The 18,402-nt window shown below is 35.2% G+C and overlaps 1 protein-coding gene across 2 annotated transcripts in view; it reads right to left on the minus strand.

The window, feature by feature from the left end:
• LOC114239825 (uncharacterized) overlaps positions 1 to 10,548 on the minus strand; it is a 33,241-nt gene extending 22,693 nt beyond the window's left edge. The window contains exons 1-7 of one of the 2 annotated variants that reach the window (XM_089729758.1): positions 10,395 to 10,536; positions 9,844 to 10,017; positions 8,045 to 8,239; positions 7,230 to 7,340; positions 6,971 to 7,024; positions 4,884 to 4,995; positions 3,092 to 3,209 (exon numbers count right to left, since the gene is read on the minus strand). In XM_089729758.1, coding sequence (XP_089585884.1) covers positions 3,092 to 3,209; positions 4,884 to 4,995; positions 6,971 to 7,024; positions 7,230 to 7,340; positions 8,045 to 8,239; positions 9,844 to 10,009 — 756 coding nt within the window. In that variant the 5' untranslated portion in view covers positions 10,010 to 10,017; positions 10,395 to 10,536. Of the gene's footprint in view, positions 1 to 3,091; positions 3,210 to 4,883; positions 4,996 to 6,970; positions 7,025 to 7,229; positions 7,341 to 8,044; positions 8,240 to 9,843; positions 10,018 to 10,394 lie in introns of both variants that reach the window. The other variant, XM_089729759.1, reaches the window with a different exon arrangement.
• Between the last annotated feature and the right edge of the window lie 7,854 nt (positions 10,549 to 18,402).

Here is an 18,402-nt window from a genome sequence, read left to right on the forward strand (position 1 = left end):
TAAATATAAAACAATTTAAAGTATAAAAAGCTTATTCGAAGTGGTCTCCATTGGCTGCAATACAGTCCTTTAAACGTTGCGGCTAGTTACCAATAGAAGCACGCACTCTTTCCATGGGAAAAATTTTCACTTTCAATCGTACGATTGTTTTAGGGATTTCAAATTATCATGGCGTTTAGAGCAAGCCGTACTCTCTAAAACTGACCATAAATCATAAACCAGCGGAGTAAGACTAGTCCCGACTAGACGACGGCCAGTCTTCAGCTCTGATGAAGTCCGAAACGTTCGTTTCCAACCAAGACTGCGTAGACCGAGCTTTATGACCTGGCGCCGAGTCTTGCTGGAAGGACCATTCTTGATTATTGAACATGAAGTTGTTAAGGGGCTTCACTACCTTCCCAAGAATGGTATCTTGATACACTTGTGCCGATGTTTTGATACCTTTTTCACAAAAGTATGGCCCAGTCACTCCTTCATAGCTAATACCCCACCAAACCATCACTGAAGTCGGATAGGGCACACGTTGCACTCTGTCGACTAATTGGGAAGCTTACTTAGAGCTTTGAGCATAAATACGGTCATTTTGTTTGTTAAAATGTTGCTCAATTGTAAAAAATTTCTCATCCGTAAACAAAAATTTTCTATGACCTCCCTTTGCGTACCGCTTCAGTAGTTGTTTCGATTTTACCACCCTATTCTCTTTTAAATTATCAGTTAAGAAATGACCAGTACGTCTTTTATAGGCTGCAAGTCCTAAGTCATCTTTTAAAATACGCGACATGGTTCTAGGTGTTATCTTCATCTCCCGAGATAAAATCTTTTGCTTTCGGACAGAATTTCTTCGAATTCTTTCCCTTAATGCTTTGACCATCTTTTTCGTACGAACAATACGTGGACCGCCAGATCTTTTTCTGTCACAAACAGAGGAGGTCTCATTGCACCTATTAATAGCCCGGTACATAAACATTTTACTAATACCAAGCGTATGGAGAGTTTTAAAAATTGCATTTGGCTCCATACCTACTTTGTGTAATGCAATCACAGCGATTCGGTTCTCTTTATCACCCCACTCCATTTTAATATCGCAAAATATTGTACAATGTATTGGCGCCAAAATGAGAAAACTCAATGAGCAATCATATAAAAATGACAGATTCCAAATTCAAATGTAATATTTTGTTTATTTTTAATTGAACAGTATTTATGGTCAGACTAAGTATGATTTTTTTTTTTTTTCAACCTATGCTGATAGCCTTGAGAGACTATTTCAGCTTCACCCTTACGTTTGTAGGTGAGCTCGCGGGGCTCAACCGGAGAGTTGCTAACACTGACCCTAGCAAGAGCAGTGCTTCGCAGAATCTACCACCGGATCGGAAACGCGACTCACTGAGAAGATCCGGCGAGAAACTCAGTGGGCTGTGTCTATGAGTTAGTTCGCTCGTCGAGCCCTTCGTCGCAAGCGACGGGTTCGACGAGGACGGTGACCGGTAAGTATGAATAGATCAATACGTTTTCATAGACTTTTGACATATTACATAATAGTTATTCGATTAGCAATGTTAATCTACCGAAGCGTGGTGCCTAATGTACACGTGGTTCAATCAAAATTTCTTACTAACTACGAGGGTACGTTTTTAAGTTTGTGAAATGAGAGGGTTGGAGGGGGATAATGAGCATATCATTAGGATCGTAACGTGTTTAGTAGCTCATAATTAATTAATACGAGGTTTCACTATTATTAGTTATTAGTCTTGGAGCTATCGTCAACCAAGCAACATAATCGGGTATGAAAGGTGTAATATGGATAAAATCGAATATCGTGCCGTTATAAAGTTCCTTACCAAGCAAGGAAAATCAGTTCCGATCATACTGAATGAGATGTCCTCGGTTTACGGCGACTCTTTCCCAGGAAAAACCATTGTGTACAAGTGGCACAGTTTATTTAAACAAGGAAGGGAATCACTTGAAGACGACCCGAGGCATCGCATGCAGGTGACGACGCCAGAACTTATCCAAAAAGTGGAAAAAATTGTACTCGACGATGCTCGACTAAAAAAGAAACAACTCGCAGAAATTGTTGGAGTATCAGATACAACTTTTAAAATACTGCACGATCATCTTGGCATGACTAAGGTCAGTGCAAGATGCGTGCCGAGAATGCCCACGCCGTCGCAATGACAATAGTGCGTTGAGTGTTCACGTTAATTTTTGGACCTCTGCAATGGTGTATTGTGTAGAATTATTACTGGATACGAAAGCTGGGTTCATAATTATGAACCTGTCGAAACAAGACTATGCAGTGAATTGCAGTGGCATAAAAAGGATACAGCACCACCCAAAAAGTTTAAGGTGTCACAGTCAGCTGGGAAACTCATGGCAACAATCTTTTGGGACTCAGAAGGAATATTATTGATCGATTTTAAAGATAAAGGTGTTTCTACATATAGCTGGAGAATACTACGCTTCAAAATTGGAGCGATTAAAAGAAGCTATTAAAGAGAAAAGACGGGAAAAATTTACGAAGGGTGTACTGCTTTTCTACGACAACGCACCCATTGACAAGAACCCCGTTGGGTTGGCTGCCCTGCATGAGGTGGGCTTCGATATTTTGAGTCACCCACCCTAAAGTCAGGACCTGGTCCCGAGTGATAATTACCTGTTGCCAAAAATAAAAAAAGAGCTGCGGGGTAAGAATTTTACTACCGATGATGAAATCAGAAAGCAGTTTCGGCGTATTTTGAAGATAAAAATACAATATTTTCTTATGAGGGTATAGATAAGTTTGTTGAAAGATCTGAAAAATGTATTCGTCTTGTAGGTGAATATATTGAAAAGGAAAAATAATTTCATTTTGTTTTTATTTCTACCCTATATCCCCCATTCCGCGAATATAAAAACGCCCCCTCGTACTTAATTTTTAACTACTTTTCGGCCTTGGAGTTCCTCGTAGTGTACTAAGCCCTGGGCTTAGAGGCAAAATGGTCGCTTCATTAATCTGACTATGCCGTGGAAATTCAAACTATCCTTTGAAAAATTTTATTCATGAAAGTCCGGCGTATAATGTAGAGAAATAATCGCTATATATTCTTACCTGAGTATCTACGCTATGTTGACGAACATAAACACCTTCGGACATAGCACGAGTGAGGCCTTTTTCTTCTAAAGATTCCAATGCATCCTTCACGTCAGCTTTCGACCATTTGGCGGCACTGTTATGATATATTATTATAATGTAATGGCAGTATTACAAAATCAATTTATGGTGGTTAATTATTTCAATACCATAATGGTCCGTTGTCAATTAATATATTAAAGTAGACATGGAGATTCGAAATTAAACGCATGACTTTGTTGCGCAGAAACACACAAGTCGGCGAACTATCATAAGACCTTTTAGGTTTTATTAAAAATGCAGGGACTGGAGTAGATTAATTTGATGATAATTAAAACTAAATTTGTAAATATTATAAATAACTTTAAAGGGATAACATATTCTTATATAGAATATATAATATATCATTATATGTCGTAACTTGCATTTTGGGCTAAATCACTTTGTACCATATTATAGTATTTAAATAAGACTGATGTAAAGTTGAGTTTTTCAAGTTACGACAATTCCGACCGATTTCTTCCGTAGATATATAATTTTGTCATGTAACTATTTATTCTTTTTATATATTAAAAGTAATGTCAATTTTATATGTTATGTATGTATATGTAGGTATTTATATATTTTTTTGTCTGGTTGTTGAAAGAGCTTGCAGCCCACCTGGTAAATGGTTCCCGGAACCCAAAACATGACAACGCGAATAGCGTTATCCACCCCGTGACATGAAGTCGAAGTGTCAATTGTATTATATGTCGGGATAGCCTCGAGGGGCTATTCCAGCTACGCACGGTTTGGTGGGTGAGCTCACGGGGCTCAACCTGGGAGTACTTGCTAACATCTACCCTAGAAAGAATAGGGTTTCGCTGAATCTACCACCGGAACGGACTCGCGAGTACACACGACCCACTGAGAAGATCCGGCGAGAAACTCAGTGGGTTGTTGTGTCTATGTCGCATTCGACGAGTTTGACGAGAACGGTGACCTGTGCTTGGAGTCCATAAAAACCCGACGTGTTTAGTGCGACGGCGGCTTTGCATTACCCCGTTGCCTGGGTCGGAGATGTAGTTCGAGACGGCCACGATAAGAGAGTTATCGTGACGCACCGCATTCTCGAAGAACAACAATTGTGTTCATTACTATACCTACATACTTCGTTTTTAATACGTTTTTATTAGTTTCAGACGTATGTATGTTTGTAACGGAATCTTTGAACATGATTTTGACTCCCTTCAAAACGTCGGATTAACTCGAAATTTGGTGTACTTATTAAGGACCGAAGACAATTCAATATTTTAAAAAAAATTGAAAAAAAATGTTGAAAAAAATGAAATTCAATTAAAAAATGAAAAATAAATAATAGTTTAAAAAAACTAACAAAATACGCTTTCATAGAAAATCCAACTAAAAAATAGAAAATAAATTTTAATAAGCTTGAATTAAAAATAGTGTAAGAAAAAATGATTTTATTGTAAAAAAACCGTGGGGTGCATGGTATCAGTACATAGTTATAAATATTTTATGAACAGATATGAGTAGAAGGGTCATTTTGATAATATCCTGAAAAGCGTATTTTGTTAGTTTTTTTAAACTATTGTTTATTTTTCATGAGACCTTAAAAAGCATCAGTCAAAACTGGATTCAATAGATATACATAGTATTAGATCGTTTTTTGTAAAGGTTAAATGGATCAGACTTTTCTTCATATCGTATAGACATCAACAAAACTATGTATCAAAAATTATTTAATATATATATTAAATGCAAAACTTACGAGACAAAATCATCCACAGATAAGGGGTTGGGATATGCGTTTTCTATCATATCCAGCACTCTTTGTTCTGATATTAGTGGTGTTTGATTTATGATACTGTCATCGATGTATGCTGAAAATTAATGAAAGGTAAGAAAAACTCGACCAAATAAAATTTCGTTTTCAATTTGTTCAGCTTTTTTTACAGCGCAGTACATACATACATACATGCTTGATCTATTTTTGAAATTTACTTTAGCAGTAAAAAACATAGTAAAATATCAAAAACGTTCCGTAGTGCCAACAGCATAGCCAACAGCGTTTCATGAGTTAGATCAAAATTCAAATCTTATTATATTTCGTGTTAAATATTAGTTCAAATAGCAACACGCTTGAGTTCTGTGCAATGATGATTCGATAAAAAAAAAATGAAGTTTTCAAATTCGATTTTTTTTTTATTGCCCTTGTAGGCAGACGGGCGTACGGCCCACCTGATGGTGAGTGGTTACCATCGCCCATGGACTTCAGCAATGCGAGGGGCAGAGCCAAGCCCCTGCCTACCGCAGATAAATAAAAAAAGTGTTGCAGTAAAGAAGTATTATCATGGTTAAATGGATTTCAGTTGAGGGACTTCTAATGATAATTGTAAACTACCACACTAGAAGCAGTGGCGTAGCGAGGGGTGGGCACGGGGGCATCATGCCCCGGCGCTACTCACAAAGGGGCGCCAAATGGTCCTCAAAACTAAAAATTGCTGGATAATTTTTATTTTTATTATAATCGCAAACTGGAAAATATATTTTAAATTTATTGCCAGTATAATATAATAAATTTTAATTCGTAAATGAAACAAAAAAAAGGAACACTAATAGTCTAAATATGGACGCTGAAAAGGTACTGTGCCCCGGGCGCGAGTTAAGCTCGCTACGCCACTGATTAGCTGACTGATCGGCTAAGCTATTGCGTTCTATTTGATAAAATAATTGCCTAGTTTTGATTTTTTTATATTAACGATTCTACATGTTTGTCATTCCATTTGCGACGCGCCATGTCAGGTCGTGTTCGGCAGTAGCCAGGCCAGTGAATGTTTCACTGGCTTTATTGAAACATTGTTGTTGAATATATATATATATGTATTTATTGCCTAGATGGATGGTCGAGCTCACAGCCCACCTGGTGTTAAGTGGTTACTGGAGCCCATAGACATCTACAACGTAAATGCGCCACCCACCTTGAAATATAAGTTCAAATATCTCAGTATAGTTACAACGACTGCCCTACCCTTCAGACCGAAACGCATTACTGCTTCACGGCAGAAATAGGCAGGGTGGTGGTACCTACCCGCGCGACTCACAAGAGGTCCTACCACCAGTAAAAAAATTAAGTTTAGTACATAGATTTTAAACGATCTTTTAAATTGAAAACTATACGGATATTAGATTGAATGTTTATGTCACCCGTCACATATACCTACCCTTAGTTTAAGCATTTGCAAAATAATCAAATGAATTTTTGTTGAATATTAATTTTAGTACATAGATTTTAAACGATCTTTTAAATTGAAAACTATACGGATATTAAATTTAATGTTCATGTCCCCCGTTATATATACCCTTAGTAGGTATTTGCAAAATAATCAAATGTACGTCTGGATCAGTTACCGAATTTAATAATTTCCTAATATCTAAAGATTTTCTAACATGTATATACAGACTTACCAATTTATATATATTTTATAACAAAATACGACACAATTATATGACTTTATCTCACTTTTGCAATATTGTAAAATTATTAAATAATACAATATTTTTTTTGCAAAAAATAGCTTCTAAACATCTAATAGGCACTAAGAATGAGAAGAAGAATTTCAGAAAGTTAATTCAATTTTGAAAATAGAGTGATATTTTATAAATAGCTAGATGTATAGACGTGAAATTTAATGTTAGTGACATTAATTTGACTAGTGCGAAATAATGTACAATTGTATCTATAAAACAACAATTAAAAAAAACTAAATATATATATAAATTGAAACTAATAAACTGATAATTGAACATTTAATAAAACCATGCAATTTCGATATATAAAAACGAATTGGTACATACAGCCATTGGTAAAGTTGTATATTACACTCTTACTCGTTAATATTCCATTGATTTCTGCATGATAAAATTAAACATAGCTTGTTTACTTATCATAAATATTTAAAATATGCATTTAAAATTATATATAATAAACAGAAACTATTATCAGGAAATAAGTTTATTATGATACATTTAATTTTAAAAATATATGAAATAATTTTTTTTTAATGAACTTTGAAATCAATTAATTTTACCAATACCTATTGAAAAAAGAACAAACCTGGCGGTGGTGATGCATATCCTTCTTGTCTTAATTCTACTTCAAGCATTTTCAGTTGTTGATATTTGTGCTGCATTAATTTCATTATTTTTTTTATGTATCCTACATAATCTGAAAACCGAAAAAATACAAAATTATTTAAAAAAATATATATATTATTATAAATAATAAGAATTTTAATTCATAATGTTTTTTTGTACAATGTACCTTAAGTTTAGTTTAGTTTTAGTTTACATAGTTAGTTTAGTACCTATCAAGTTTAGTTAAAAGTTCTAATCCAAATTCAAAATATGCACACTACATATCTAAATAGTTAATGATCATCACTGTTTGTATTTTAATCGACTCTCAGACTATTTATGGAACCCAGAATTGAATATATGGTTGCATTTAGTTTTCATAAAATTATGTTATAGCTCTTGGTTTTCCCACTAGTCAATAAATATAAATAAAAACAGTGGCTAAAAAAATAAACAGATTGGCTAAAAAAAAGAAGAGTTACGAAAACTAGAAAGATAAGTTATGATAAGAAAAGTTATTCAAAATAATTTAGTGCTGTCAATTAAAACATTGACCTCTTTAGTTGATCAGAGATCAGGCAGGTTCTTGTATATGTGTAACCAGAACTCTCTACTATTCGCATTACACAGAACAGATTTGTTTATGAAATCATGTTGTAAAATAATTAATCTTTGACATAATATAATTTAATAATAAAAATAAAATGTTAGAGGTAAGTACATTAAAAAACTATCGATAATTTTGATTATAACGTAATGATATTATTAACAAGAGATTCATTTAATAAACAATACCTTTAGGAAAATCTTGAGGACTGACAAGTTCTCTGAAAAAGGCCTGGGCTTCATAAGGCCTTTCGTTTGGAGTCATCTGAGGTTTAAACCAGAACCTTAGAGCACGTGCTTCACGTGTGTGGGTTCCAGTAGCTCCCGATACCAAATAAACATAGAATTCCAATTGTGCATGACAAGGTTCGGAAACGCCATTTTCTAAAAAAATAATTTTCTGTACTGTGACTATTACTACTATGAATGGATAGAGCCTAGTCCCTGTATCTATAAATGAGTGTATGAGTTCATCGGGTGTGTTAGCCATGAGACAAAGTACATTTCCAACTCGTAGTTGAACTTTCAACATATTTGAACTTTCATGAACACCTTATGGTAACAAGAGTACAATAACTTGTTCTTTTAAAAATGTCATTTTTATGGATTTCACAGCAATAAACAGCAAATGATGAATATGTCCCTGATATTGCAAACATTCTTACTTATAGGCAGACGGCCCACCTGATAGTGAGCAGTCGTGGTGACCATCGGCCATGGACTTCAGCAATGTCTATCATTAAGTACTCTCCACAAGCCTTGTTTGAAGAAAGGACATGTCATCGCGCTCAGGGAACACTGTAGAGGGGAGCTCATTCCAAAGCCAGATGGTACGTGGCAAAAAAGATCTCTGAAAATGCACTGTGGACGAATGCAGTAGCTCCAGGTAGTATGGATGAACTCTACTCTGGTGGCAGGCAGTGCGATGGTAACAACGAGATAAGGGGATCATCTTAAAGAATACCTCAGAGTATTCCCCATGGAACATATGGTACAAAATACAGAGAGAAGCAAAGTCCCTCCTTGGACCCAGAGGTTCCAATAAAGTCTGTCTCTGTTCATTGCAACATACCATAGCAAGAGAGACTTTTGGTGTTTTTTCAAATCATCTCTTTTTGGTGCTATGATTTGAATTTTATTTTCATTAACATGTACACTAAAATTTAGATGTTCAAATACCAAAAAGATAAAAGTATCACCATTTATTTCTTTACGTTTAGTACTGTCTAATAATTAAGAAAAGTATTGTTTGCAGTTTGTTCTTTATACCAAGAAAGGGTGCTAATCAGTTCCTTTTTTTAAATCAGCATAAGATATACTATGTTATTACTCAAAACACGTCAAAACAAAAAAAATCATAATGGTTTTAAAATGAAACCTTAGTAGCTGAATTTCATGTATTTAATTAATAATTGTCTTTATGACTTCAATATCTACTTTTGTTAGTTAAGCTTTAAAACATATAAGACATGACTTGCATGAACTCACTGTACTGCACTTGTTGGGCCTTAACATTTCTAATATAAAGTTCATGACAGTATAACATAATGTTCTATTTAAAGACATCGCCTCTAGCCAAATTTATTTGAAAACAGTAGTGTACCACATAACCACCTATAAATTATATTTGCGTTAATAAAACTCAATTTTGTTTTTATTTTAGTAAAGTTTATTGAATTTCGTAATAGTTAAATTAATCAGAATTAGTGCATCAGTTATGAATATTATCTCCAATAATTTTTTTACAAGACTTTAAATTGTTGTTTTAATGGTATTTATTTTATTTATTGAAAATAATAAAACAGTCACATTAAATATTTACAAAAGTTAAACATACCATTAAGGACAAATACTACTGTTTTCCTCTTGTGATAATTTTAAACCTCATTCAATAGTTTTCAAATATCTGTTTTTCTATATTATTATTTCATAAGGATATATTTAAACCACAATGATAAACCGAAACATGCATTGTCAAATATAGTTACCATAAGTTTCTTGCTTGTTGATAATAATACCAGTGTGATCACCACCAGCTATATGTATTTTGTCACTTGCTTCTGGTTCTACAGCTTTCCTTTCAACTACCAATGTTGTGGAATTGGCCGTTTTACATTTAGGTGTCATTATCACCTTTTCTTCAACTTCGGCCATGGTAACAGCTAGTCAATGAAATTAAATTTAAGTATGATTAGTCCATTAGGTAAGAAGTTGCGATGACTCACACTTGACATCTCCAATGCTTATGTCGGTATCGAAAACTTGAATGAATCAAAACAACCCAAGTGCTTGAGATGATGTTAGATCGAACTTTCACAAGAAAAACTTTGAGTAAATTTTGTGTAAAAAATTTGCAAGTTACTCATAATATATCACTGTTTAAATTTTATGACAAAGTATACGAATTTAACGGCGTATATATAATTCACATTACATAGTTTAGCTACTATAAATGGTCAAAGTAAATTGTCAAACTTAACGTTTATAATAACTCGAATACATATTAAATACACATATCTTTGCTCGTGATTATACACACCTTAAATTTACTGTTTTCAATCTATTAGCCGATGTTCTCTGCTCTTCCACTTTATGCTATGGCTTAATGCCTTGGACTTCTAATTGTAGGTTTTTATTTTTATTTTTCTTTCGTTTAGAGGTGAAGTTATTCGGCCGTTGGAATCTGCCAGTTTGACATTTTGACATATAATTTTTTGTTTGCTACTATCACTGTCGAAGCATAAGAAACATAGTCCATACTATGTCTATACCCTTTTTAGTCATTTTGGGTACTGCCACTAAATTCAATGACTCAGCCCGACAATATACACATACGGTATGGAAAGGTTTTTGTTTTTAATTTTAAAAATAAAGGTAAATAAAGTTCCGTATGAAATAATTGAGTTCAAGAAGTGTTCATAAAAAATATGGACATCTGTTCCAAGTTGTCTGTTCCATTCTACCCGCCGCTATCGGTCTATATATGATCATGGCACTTGCCTCAACGTAAAAACATTGAAATATCATTAAACATAAAATTAAAGAATAGTATTTAAAAAGAATAGTATGTTTTATGAATTAAAGAACAGTATGTTTGTAATAAGAGAATACCTTTGAATATAAGGTTTTAATAAGCTAAAATTAACAGTAAAATTTGCTTTGATTACATTATATAGATTGACAAATAACTAATAAAACAGATTGACAATGACGTCAACTTATGGCTGATAATTTCAAGTAAGAAGTTTACATCATTCTCCCGCACTATTTTAAAACACAATCTTTTAAAAATTCTGGTGTTTTATGGACGCGACCAGATCTACGAAGTGTTGGCTCCGGCGATGGTGATGATGGTAATTCGGTATCTAGCTCTCTGCTATTATCAAGTACCACAGGTCTCGTTTCATTAGATAAGGGAATATCCAAGTTTTGGTCTTCTGTTTCCGGAAGTGGTTCTGAGTCGTTATGTTAATCAATAGTGTGTTCATTATCTATTCACAGATCTACCCTTTCTGAACCCAATGGTGCTAGATGACGATTCGACACTGTTGTTTCTCGGCCATCTGGAAGCCGAATGTATGAAAAGTCAGGATTGCTGTGTGTCAATTCAACCTCTTCTACTAATGGCTGATATTTATTTGTACGATTAAATTTCTTCATCAAGACTTGTCCAGAATTTGTAAGCTACGATGGAACAGAAGTGCCGCTAGTAGATCTTCGTGGGTGTCTAAACATTCTTTCATGTGGAGTGCAATTTATGGTTGTACAAAGTAATGATCGAATTGAGTTTAAGGCTTGTGGTAATACTTGCTCCCAATTTTCTACCGAAAGATTCTTCTTCTTCAGCGCCAAAAGAATCGTTCTCCAAAGAGTAGAATTCAATTTTTGTACTTGACCGTTACCTTGAGGGTTATAAGCTGTAGTTCTACTAGTGGCAATACCTCGAACATGTAAAAATTCCTGTACTTCAGCAGAAAGAAATGCTGTTCCGCGATCTGAATGAACGTAAGAAGGCATGCCGAATATCATAAACAAGTTGTTAAGATGTTTAATCACTGTTTTCGACCTTACATCTTAGCATGGGAATGCAAACGGGAAACGTGAAAATTCGTCAATCACAGTAAGTATGAATTTGTTATTATTGTTTGTTGGAACTGGTCCTTTAAAATCTATGCTAAGGCGTTCAAAAGCAGCCGTCGCTTTAACAAGTTTCCTCTGGTGATCAAAGGTATTTCGGAAGAATCTAGATTTTATTTCAGAGCAGGTTCGACAAGATTTTGTCATTGTTCTGACTTCTTCAATAGAATAGGGAAGGTTTTAGAGCGAACCACGTGAAACATTCTTGTTACCCCTGGATGACAAAGGGCCTCATGCAGCGAGAAAAGTTTTGCAGTACGTGTTTCTACACTAGCTCTAGCACTAGCACAAGCTCGGGATAGTGCATCAGCAGCATAGTTCTCTTTCCCCGGTCTGTATATAATATCATATTTGAAAGCAGAAAATTCCAGTCACCATCTTTGAATCTTTTCATTCTGTATCTTACTTGAATGTTTCATATTAAACATAAAAGAAACCGAGCATTGGTCAGTTACCAACTTAAAGTGTCTACCAATAAGGAAATGTCTCCATTTCTTCAATGATTCCACAATGGCGTACGCTTCTTTTTCAATGGCGGAATGGTTTTGTTCGCTTGAATTTAACATTCTTGAGAAAAACGCCACTGGTCTAGAATTTTGCGTAAGTACTGCTGCAATGGAATGATCGGAAGCGTCAGTTTCCACTGTAAAAGGTATATTTTCATCAATTGCATGTATAGAAGACTTTGCGATATCATTTTTTAGGCCTTCGAAACATTTAATTTGCTCGCTTGTGAGTGGAAAAATCGTCGTATTAGCAAGTGAGTGAATCCGTTCAGAATATTTTGGATTCCACTTAGAATAATGTGCAAACATGCTGAGTGTCCTTCTTAAGGTCGGTAAATCGCTTGGTGGAGGTAAATTAATCAGTGGCTTGAGTCGCTCATTGTCAGGTTTAATTAAGTGGTTTTGAATATTATAGCCTAGAATATTAATTGACTTTTGAGAAAATTTGCATTTTTGTATACTCAGTGTTAAACCGTATTTCTTTGCGGCATTCATAAAACTTTCTAAGTTATGATCGTGTTCTTCAAGAGTACGGCCAGAAATAGTTATATCATCAAGATACGCATATGTGTTTTGAAGCTTCTCTTTTCTTATAATCCAATCGATTGTTCGTTGGAAGCTCGAAACACCATTTGTTACTCCAAAAGGAATACGCCTAAACTGGTACCATTTTCCCAGTGCTTCAAAAGCGGTAAATTTTTTTTCTTCGGGTAGTGTAGGTACTTGATGGTACGCGTTTTTCAGGTCTATTAGGCTGAAAAATGTATTCTTTGCCACTTTCGAAACTAAGTCCTCAATGTTTGGTAAAGGGTACGCGTGGAGTTCTGTGTAACGATTAATTGTCTGAGAGTAATCAATTACAAGGCGTTTTTTATGAGTTTCGCTTTTTGTTATTAGTACTTGGGCCCTCTACAGTGATTTACTTTCTTCAATCACACCCTCTGCTATAAGGTTTCTGATTTCTTCTTTAATAAATTCACTATCCTCTTTGTTGTGCCTTCAAGACTTTATAGCAATAGGTTTGCAATTCGGAGATACATTCGCAAAAAGCGGTACAGCTGGTACTGATGCTTCATCTACGTTATATACTTGAAGTGGATGTTTTGGCCTACCGAAAAAGAACTCTAGCGATGAATGTTCTTCGAGGATGTCATGGCCGATAATTATATCAGCACAAAGATTTTTTACGGTAAGAAGATTCACATTATCATATCTATGATTTTCGATTTTCAGGGTTTGCCAAGTTTGACCTTCTACTTGTGAAGTATAATTAAGAGAGGCCATAGAAATGGTCTGATTGCAGGATTTTCTTTTTAACCCGCATAGTCTTGCAAAGTTGTCATTTATAAAATTGACGAAGCTGCCGGTGTCGAGAAGTGCTTCTGCTCTTATTCCTTGAATATCAGCGGGTACAGTAGCTTTAAGTAATGACGAAGGTGACGCTGCTGTGGTACAAGCGGAAATATCTTCAGTACCTACTACCACAGAATTTGTAGATTTAGAAGAGCTTCTGCAAACAGTGGCAAAGTATCCCTTCTTGTTGCAGAGCTGACAAGTCTTTTCAAATGCAGGACAGTTCTTACGAGGATGTATTTGACCCCCACAAAAGAAACATTTTTGCCGTCGAGGATTATTACCAGAACGGCAGGTCTCGTAGTGCACAGTTTGTGATTTCGAAGAGACTAATGCTGGTTCTTTTGGAGCAATAGCATTTAAAGACACAGTCTTGAAGGTTTGAGAGTTGATCTCTGAGGTTCTAGAGAGAGTGCTTGCTTATAAGCTTGATTAAGTGTTAGAGTTAAGTTTTCTAAAAGCCTTTGTCTGATTGTATGCGATGATATACCGCTTAAGAAAGCATCACGTACGCTATCGTTTTGTTTGTTTCTGCATCAACAGCCACAAAGTCACAATCTTTAGAAAGTAGTTTCATAGCTTGTAAATATGTGTCAATACTTTCTTCTGGTCGTTGTTTCCTTGTTGCTAACACATGTCTAGCAAAAATCAGATTTTTTTGGTTTCACATACAGTTTTTGGAGTATTGTGATCGCTTCTTCGTAGTTCGTAGCTTCGCTTATATATGTGTAGATATTTGGTGATATATGGTTTACCAAAAGTTGAAACTTTACGTTGTCCCATTTCTCTGGCGCAGGAACCGACTGTGCATCTGTTTCTGGAGCGGTCGGTTTCTGCACGGAAATGAAGCTTTCGAAAGTTTTACGCCAGTGTATCTAAGCTCTCGTACTTGAGCTATCTGACGGGTCGATATCAAACCTTTCAGGGCGAAGATGTTTATCCATTTTTTTCATATTTTTTTTAGCTTATTATATTGTAATAAGAGAAAACCTTTGAATATAAGGTTTTAATAAGCTAAAATTAACAGTCAAATTTGCTTTGATTACATTATATAGATTGACAAGTAACTAATAAAACAGATTGACAATGACGTCAACTTATGGCTGATAATTTCAAGTAAGAAGTTTACATCAATGTTTATTGCCGATAGAAAAAGAAAATATTCTTTTGGATATATTATAAGTTCTTCTCTAGCATAACCCTAAATCCATACTTTTAATTTATAAGAAAGTCTGCTGGTTTGCCCTTCTTTCACGTTGAAACGAAGCAATGGATTGACATAATTTTTTTTAAAATTGCTGCTGTTTGGTCAGGAGTGACTTAAGCTACCTTTTATCTCAAAAATATCTTATTCCCACAGAATTTACATAAACACTTTTCATTGATCGTGCGGGCGAAGCGACGAGTATCAGCCTTTTTTATTGCTTAGATGGGTGGACGAGCTTAGTGACCCACCTGGTGTGAAAGGGTTACCGGAGCTCATAAACATCTACAACGTAAATGCCACCACCTACCTTGAGATATGAGTTCTAAGGTATCAGTACAGTACAACGCATTATGTACTACTTCAGAAACAGAAACGCATTACTGCGTAACGGCAGAAATAAGTAGTAGGGATGTAAACCGGTTCGAAGAAAACCGGAGAAAAACCGGTTTTTATACATACCGATAAATACCGGTTTTTATTTAACAATACCGGTTTTTTACGCTTTACATTCACAGTTCACTCCAGTGCTACCAGATCAAATATACAAGCTACAAATATAAAAAAAAACCGTGTTTCAGAATCATTTTTTTTTTTTTTTTATTGCTTAGATGGATGGACGAGCTCATAGCCCACCTGGTGTTAAGTGGTTACTGGAGCCCATAGACATCTACAACGTAAATGCGCCACCCACCTCGAGATATAAGTTCTAAGGTCTCAGTATAGTTACAACGGCTACCCCACCCTTCGAACCGAAACGCATTACTGCTTCACGGCGGAAATAGGCGGGGTGGTGGTACCTACCCGTGCGGACTCCCAAGAGGTCCTACCACCAGTGATTACGCAAATTATAATTTTGCGGGTTTGGTTTTTATTACACGATGTTATTCCTTCACCGTGGAAGTCAATCGTGAACATTTGTTGAGTACGTATTTCATTAGAAAAATTGGTACCCGCCTGCGGGATTCGAACACCAGTGCATCGCTACATACGAATGCACCGGACGTCTTATCCTTTACTTTTAGCGTACGAAATGAGGACCGTGACCCAAATATCCACATATCTGCACCCAACACTCAGAAATGGCTTTCGCCAACCAGAGCACATGTTGTCTGCAAAAGAGATGGTGCATCGTGAACTGGGGAATCTTCTTGAAGAATTTTCAACTCTCGCTTTATCATCGGAACAGCCAGAAAAAACCACAAACAATTTTAAAAAGCCTGGTATTCTGGATTTTTTGCATTCGCGAAAACGGGATATTCCGAACGCCACGGCGCGGCGGCGGCCGCAGTGAATATAGTGCGAATGTATATTGAGACTGAAGCCGCCACAGAAAACCACACCGAAATTGCTGGCACGTGCTAACATCCAGAAGGAGCAGGCTTCTGAATGACGCAGTGGACCAACTATGCCTCTTGCATCAAAATTTTGATTTAATACAATAGTATTAAATCAAAAATAAAAAGCTTTTATTATTGGATAATATATATGATCATTAAAAGCCTATATAAAATATGCTCACCCAATTAATTGTATGAAGAAAACTCTTCGTTTGTACGTAAATTTGTTTTATTTAGTGATTATTTAGCCTTTATGGAAAAAACCTAAAAAACCTACCCGTGCGGAGTCACAAGACGTCCTACCACAAGTAATTATAATTTTGTGGATTTGATTTTTATTACATGATGTTATTTCTTCAAGTCTGAAGTAGTAAGTCTTCTGTCAAGTAGGTATGACTCGGCAAGGGAAACACGAGAACTTCTATCTACTGTGTAACATCTCGTCACCGCGATTCAGGAATTGTTGAATTTACGAGCAGCGACATCTGTTGATAACAAACTAAATAGAAATAAAATAAACATGGCGCGTGACGGAAGAAATTATGATGGCGCGTAACCGAAAAACATTACATACGTTTTTTCCTCCTTACGCCGATAAAGAAGTTTCACTTCAAAAATAAATAAAAGCCTATGAAATTATTTGCAGTGTTCTGTCGCTGATTCATAATAATTATGTTATATATCTGAACAGGTGACTTTTATCTGAACAGGAAAAATCATCTGAAAGGCTTTTACCGGCACCACGAGGAACGAAGTTGTAATTTCCATACTGAAAAAAAAAAAAAATTTTAAATTTTCTATGGTATGGTATCGTAGCGTATTCGGTAATACGCTACCTACCGGCTATTCGGTAATACGCTTCGGCTGGGACTTTATGGCGGGAAACCGAGGAGTGAAATTGTGTGATTTGTTTTATTTTGTCTATTTAGTGTTTCTTCAGTTTTAAATGCGCAATAACGGTGGTTTACTGTTTAGTATCTGTGAAAGTGTACAAATGTGGGAAAATAAAACAAAGTTGCTGAACATAACTTCTCTGGATTCTCTGGAAAGTCCACTGAAAAAGTCTCAGAAAATGACCCCCATTTTACTGAGATTATGTTTCATCCTATATCATCTCATCTCATTTCATATGACTTTAATTCATTTCATAATATAATTTTTCATATGATATAGCTTTATGGTATGATATCTATGCCTTTCCATTTGGAAAAATAAAACTACTACTACCACTATCTATGGGTAGGGAGGTTGATTACTTGGCAGAATGTATTGCAGCAATCCCTAATAATCTTATAAAACAAGTACCAATTCCAGATTCAGATTTTTTTATTACAATAAAGCACAAATTGTGTGAAAAATTCAAAGATATTTGGCTAGAAATTGTTCAGTCAAAAGGTAAATGGTATGCTGAAATTAAAGATAAAATTTCTTCCCCTTGGTTCATTAAAGGGAATTCTTACCTTGATAGGAAGTTTTATACAACCATCTGTCGCTTGATATTAGGTCATTGCCGCTTCAATGCTCATTTGTTTCGAATCAATGTTTTGTCTTCTCCAGTTTGTAATTACTGCAATAACGATATACAGTCCCTTGATCACATTTTCTTTAGTTGTTCTGCTTTTTCACTGAATAGATTAGTGTTTATCGACCGTCTGCTGTGTATATATGGAAACGCTCTTCAGCTATTATTAAGAAATCAAGAAAGTTTTAAGCCAATTTGTGAATTTATGGATTCAACAGTTGGAGATATCTAAAAATGGGATTACAAGGATTTGACGTAGTTATGGCTCCGTCCATAACATTATGATATTTTGTTTACAATTTTTTTTTATTCCAGCTAAGATTTAAAAAAGCCTTGAACTTGGATTTGACAGTAAAACTCGAATTTGCCATTTTACAACGATTGGAAAATATAAAAGACTTGGTTTCGGCCTTATTGAAATTTTTATTTCAGGAAGAAATTATAAAGGACTTGGCTTCGGCCTTAATAACATTTTTATTTCAGGA

Source organism: Bombyx mandarina, chromosome 09 (genome assembly GCF_030267445.1).
Source record: "Bombyx mandarina strain Sakado chromosome 09, ASM3026744v2".
NCBI classification, from domain to species: Eukaryota; Metazoa; Arthropoda; class Insecta; order Lepidoptera; family Bombycidae; genus Bombyx; species Bombyx mandarina.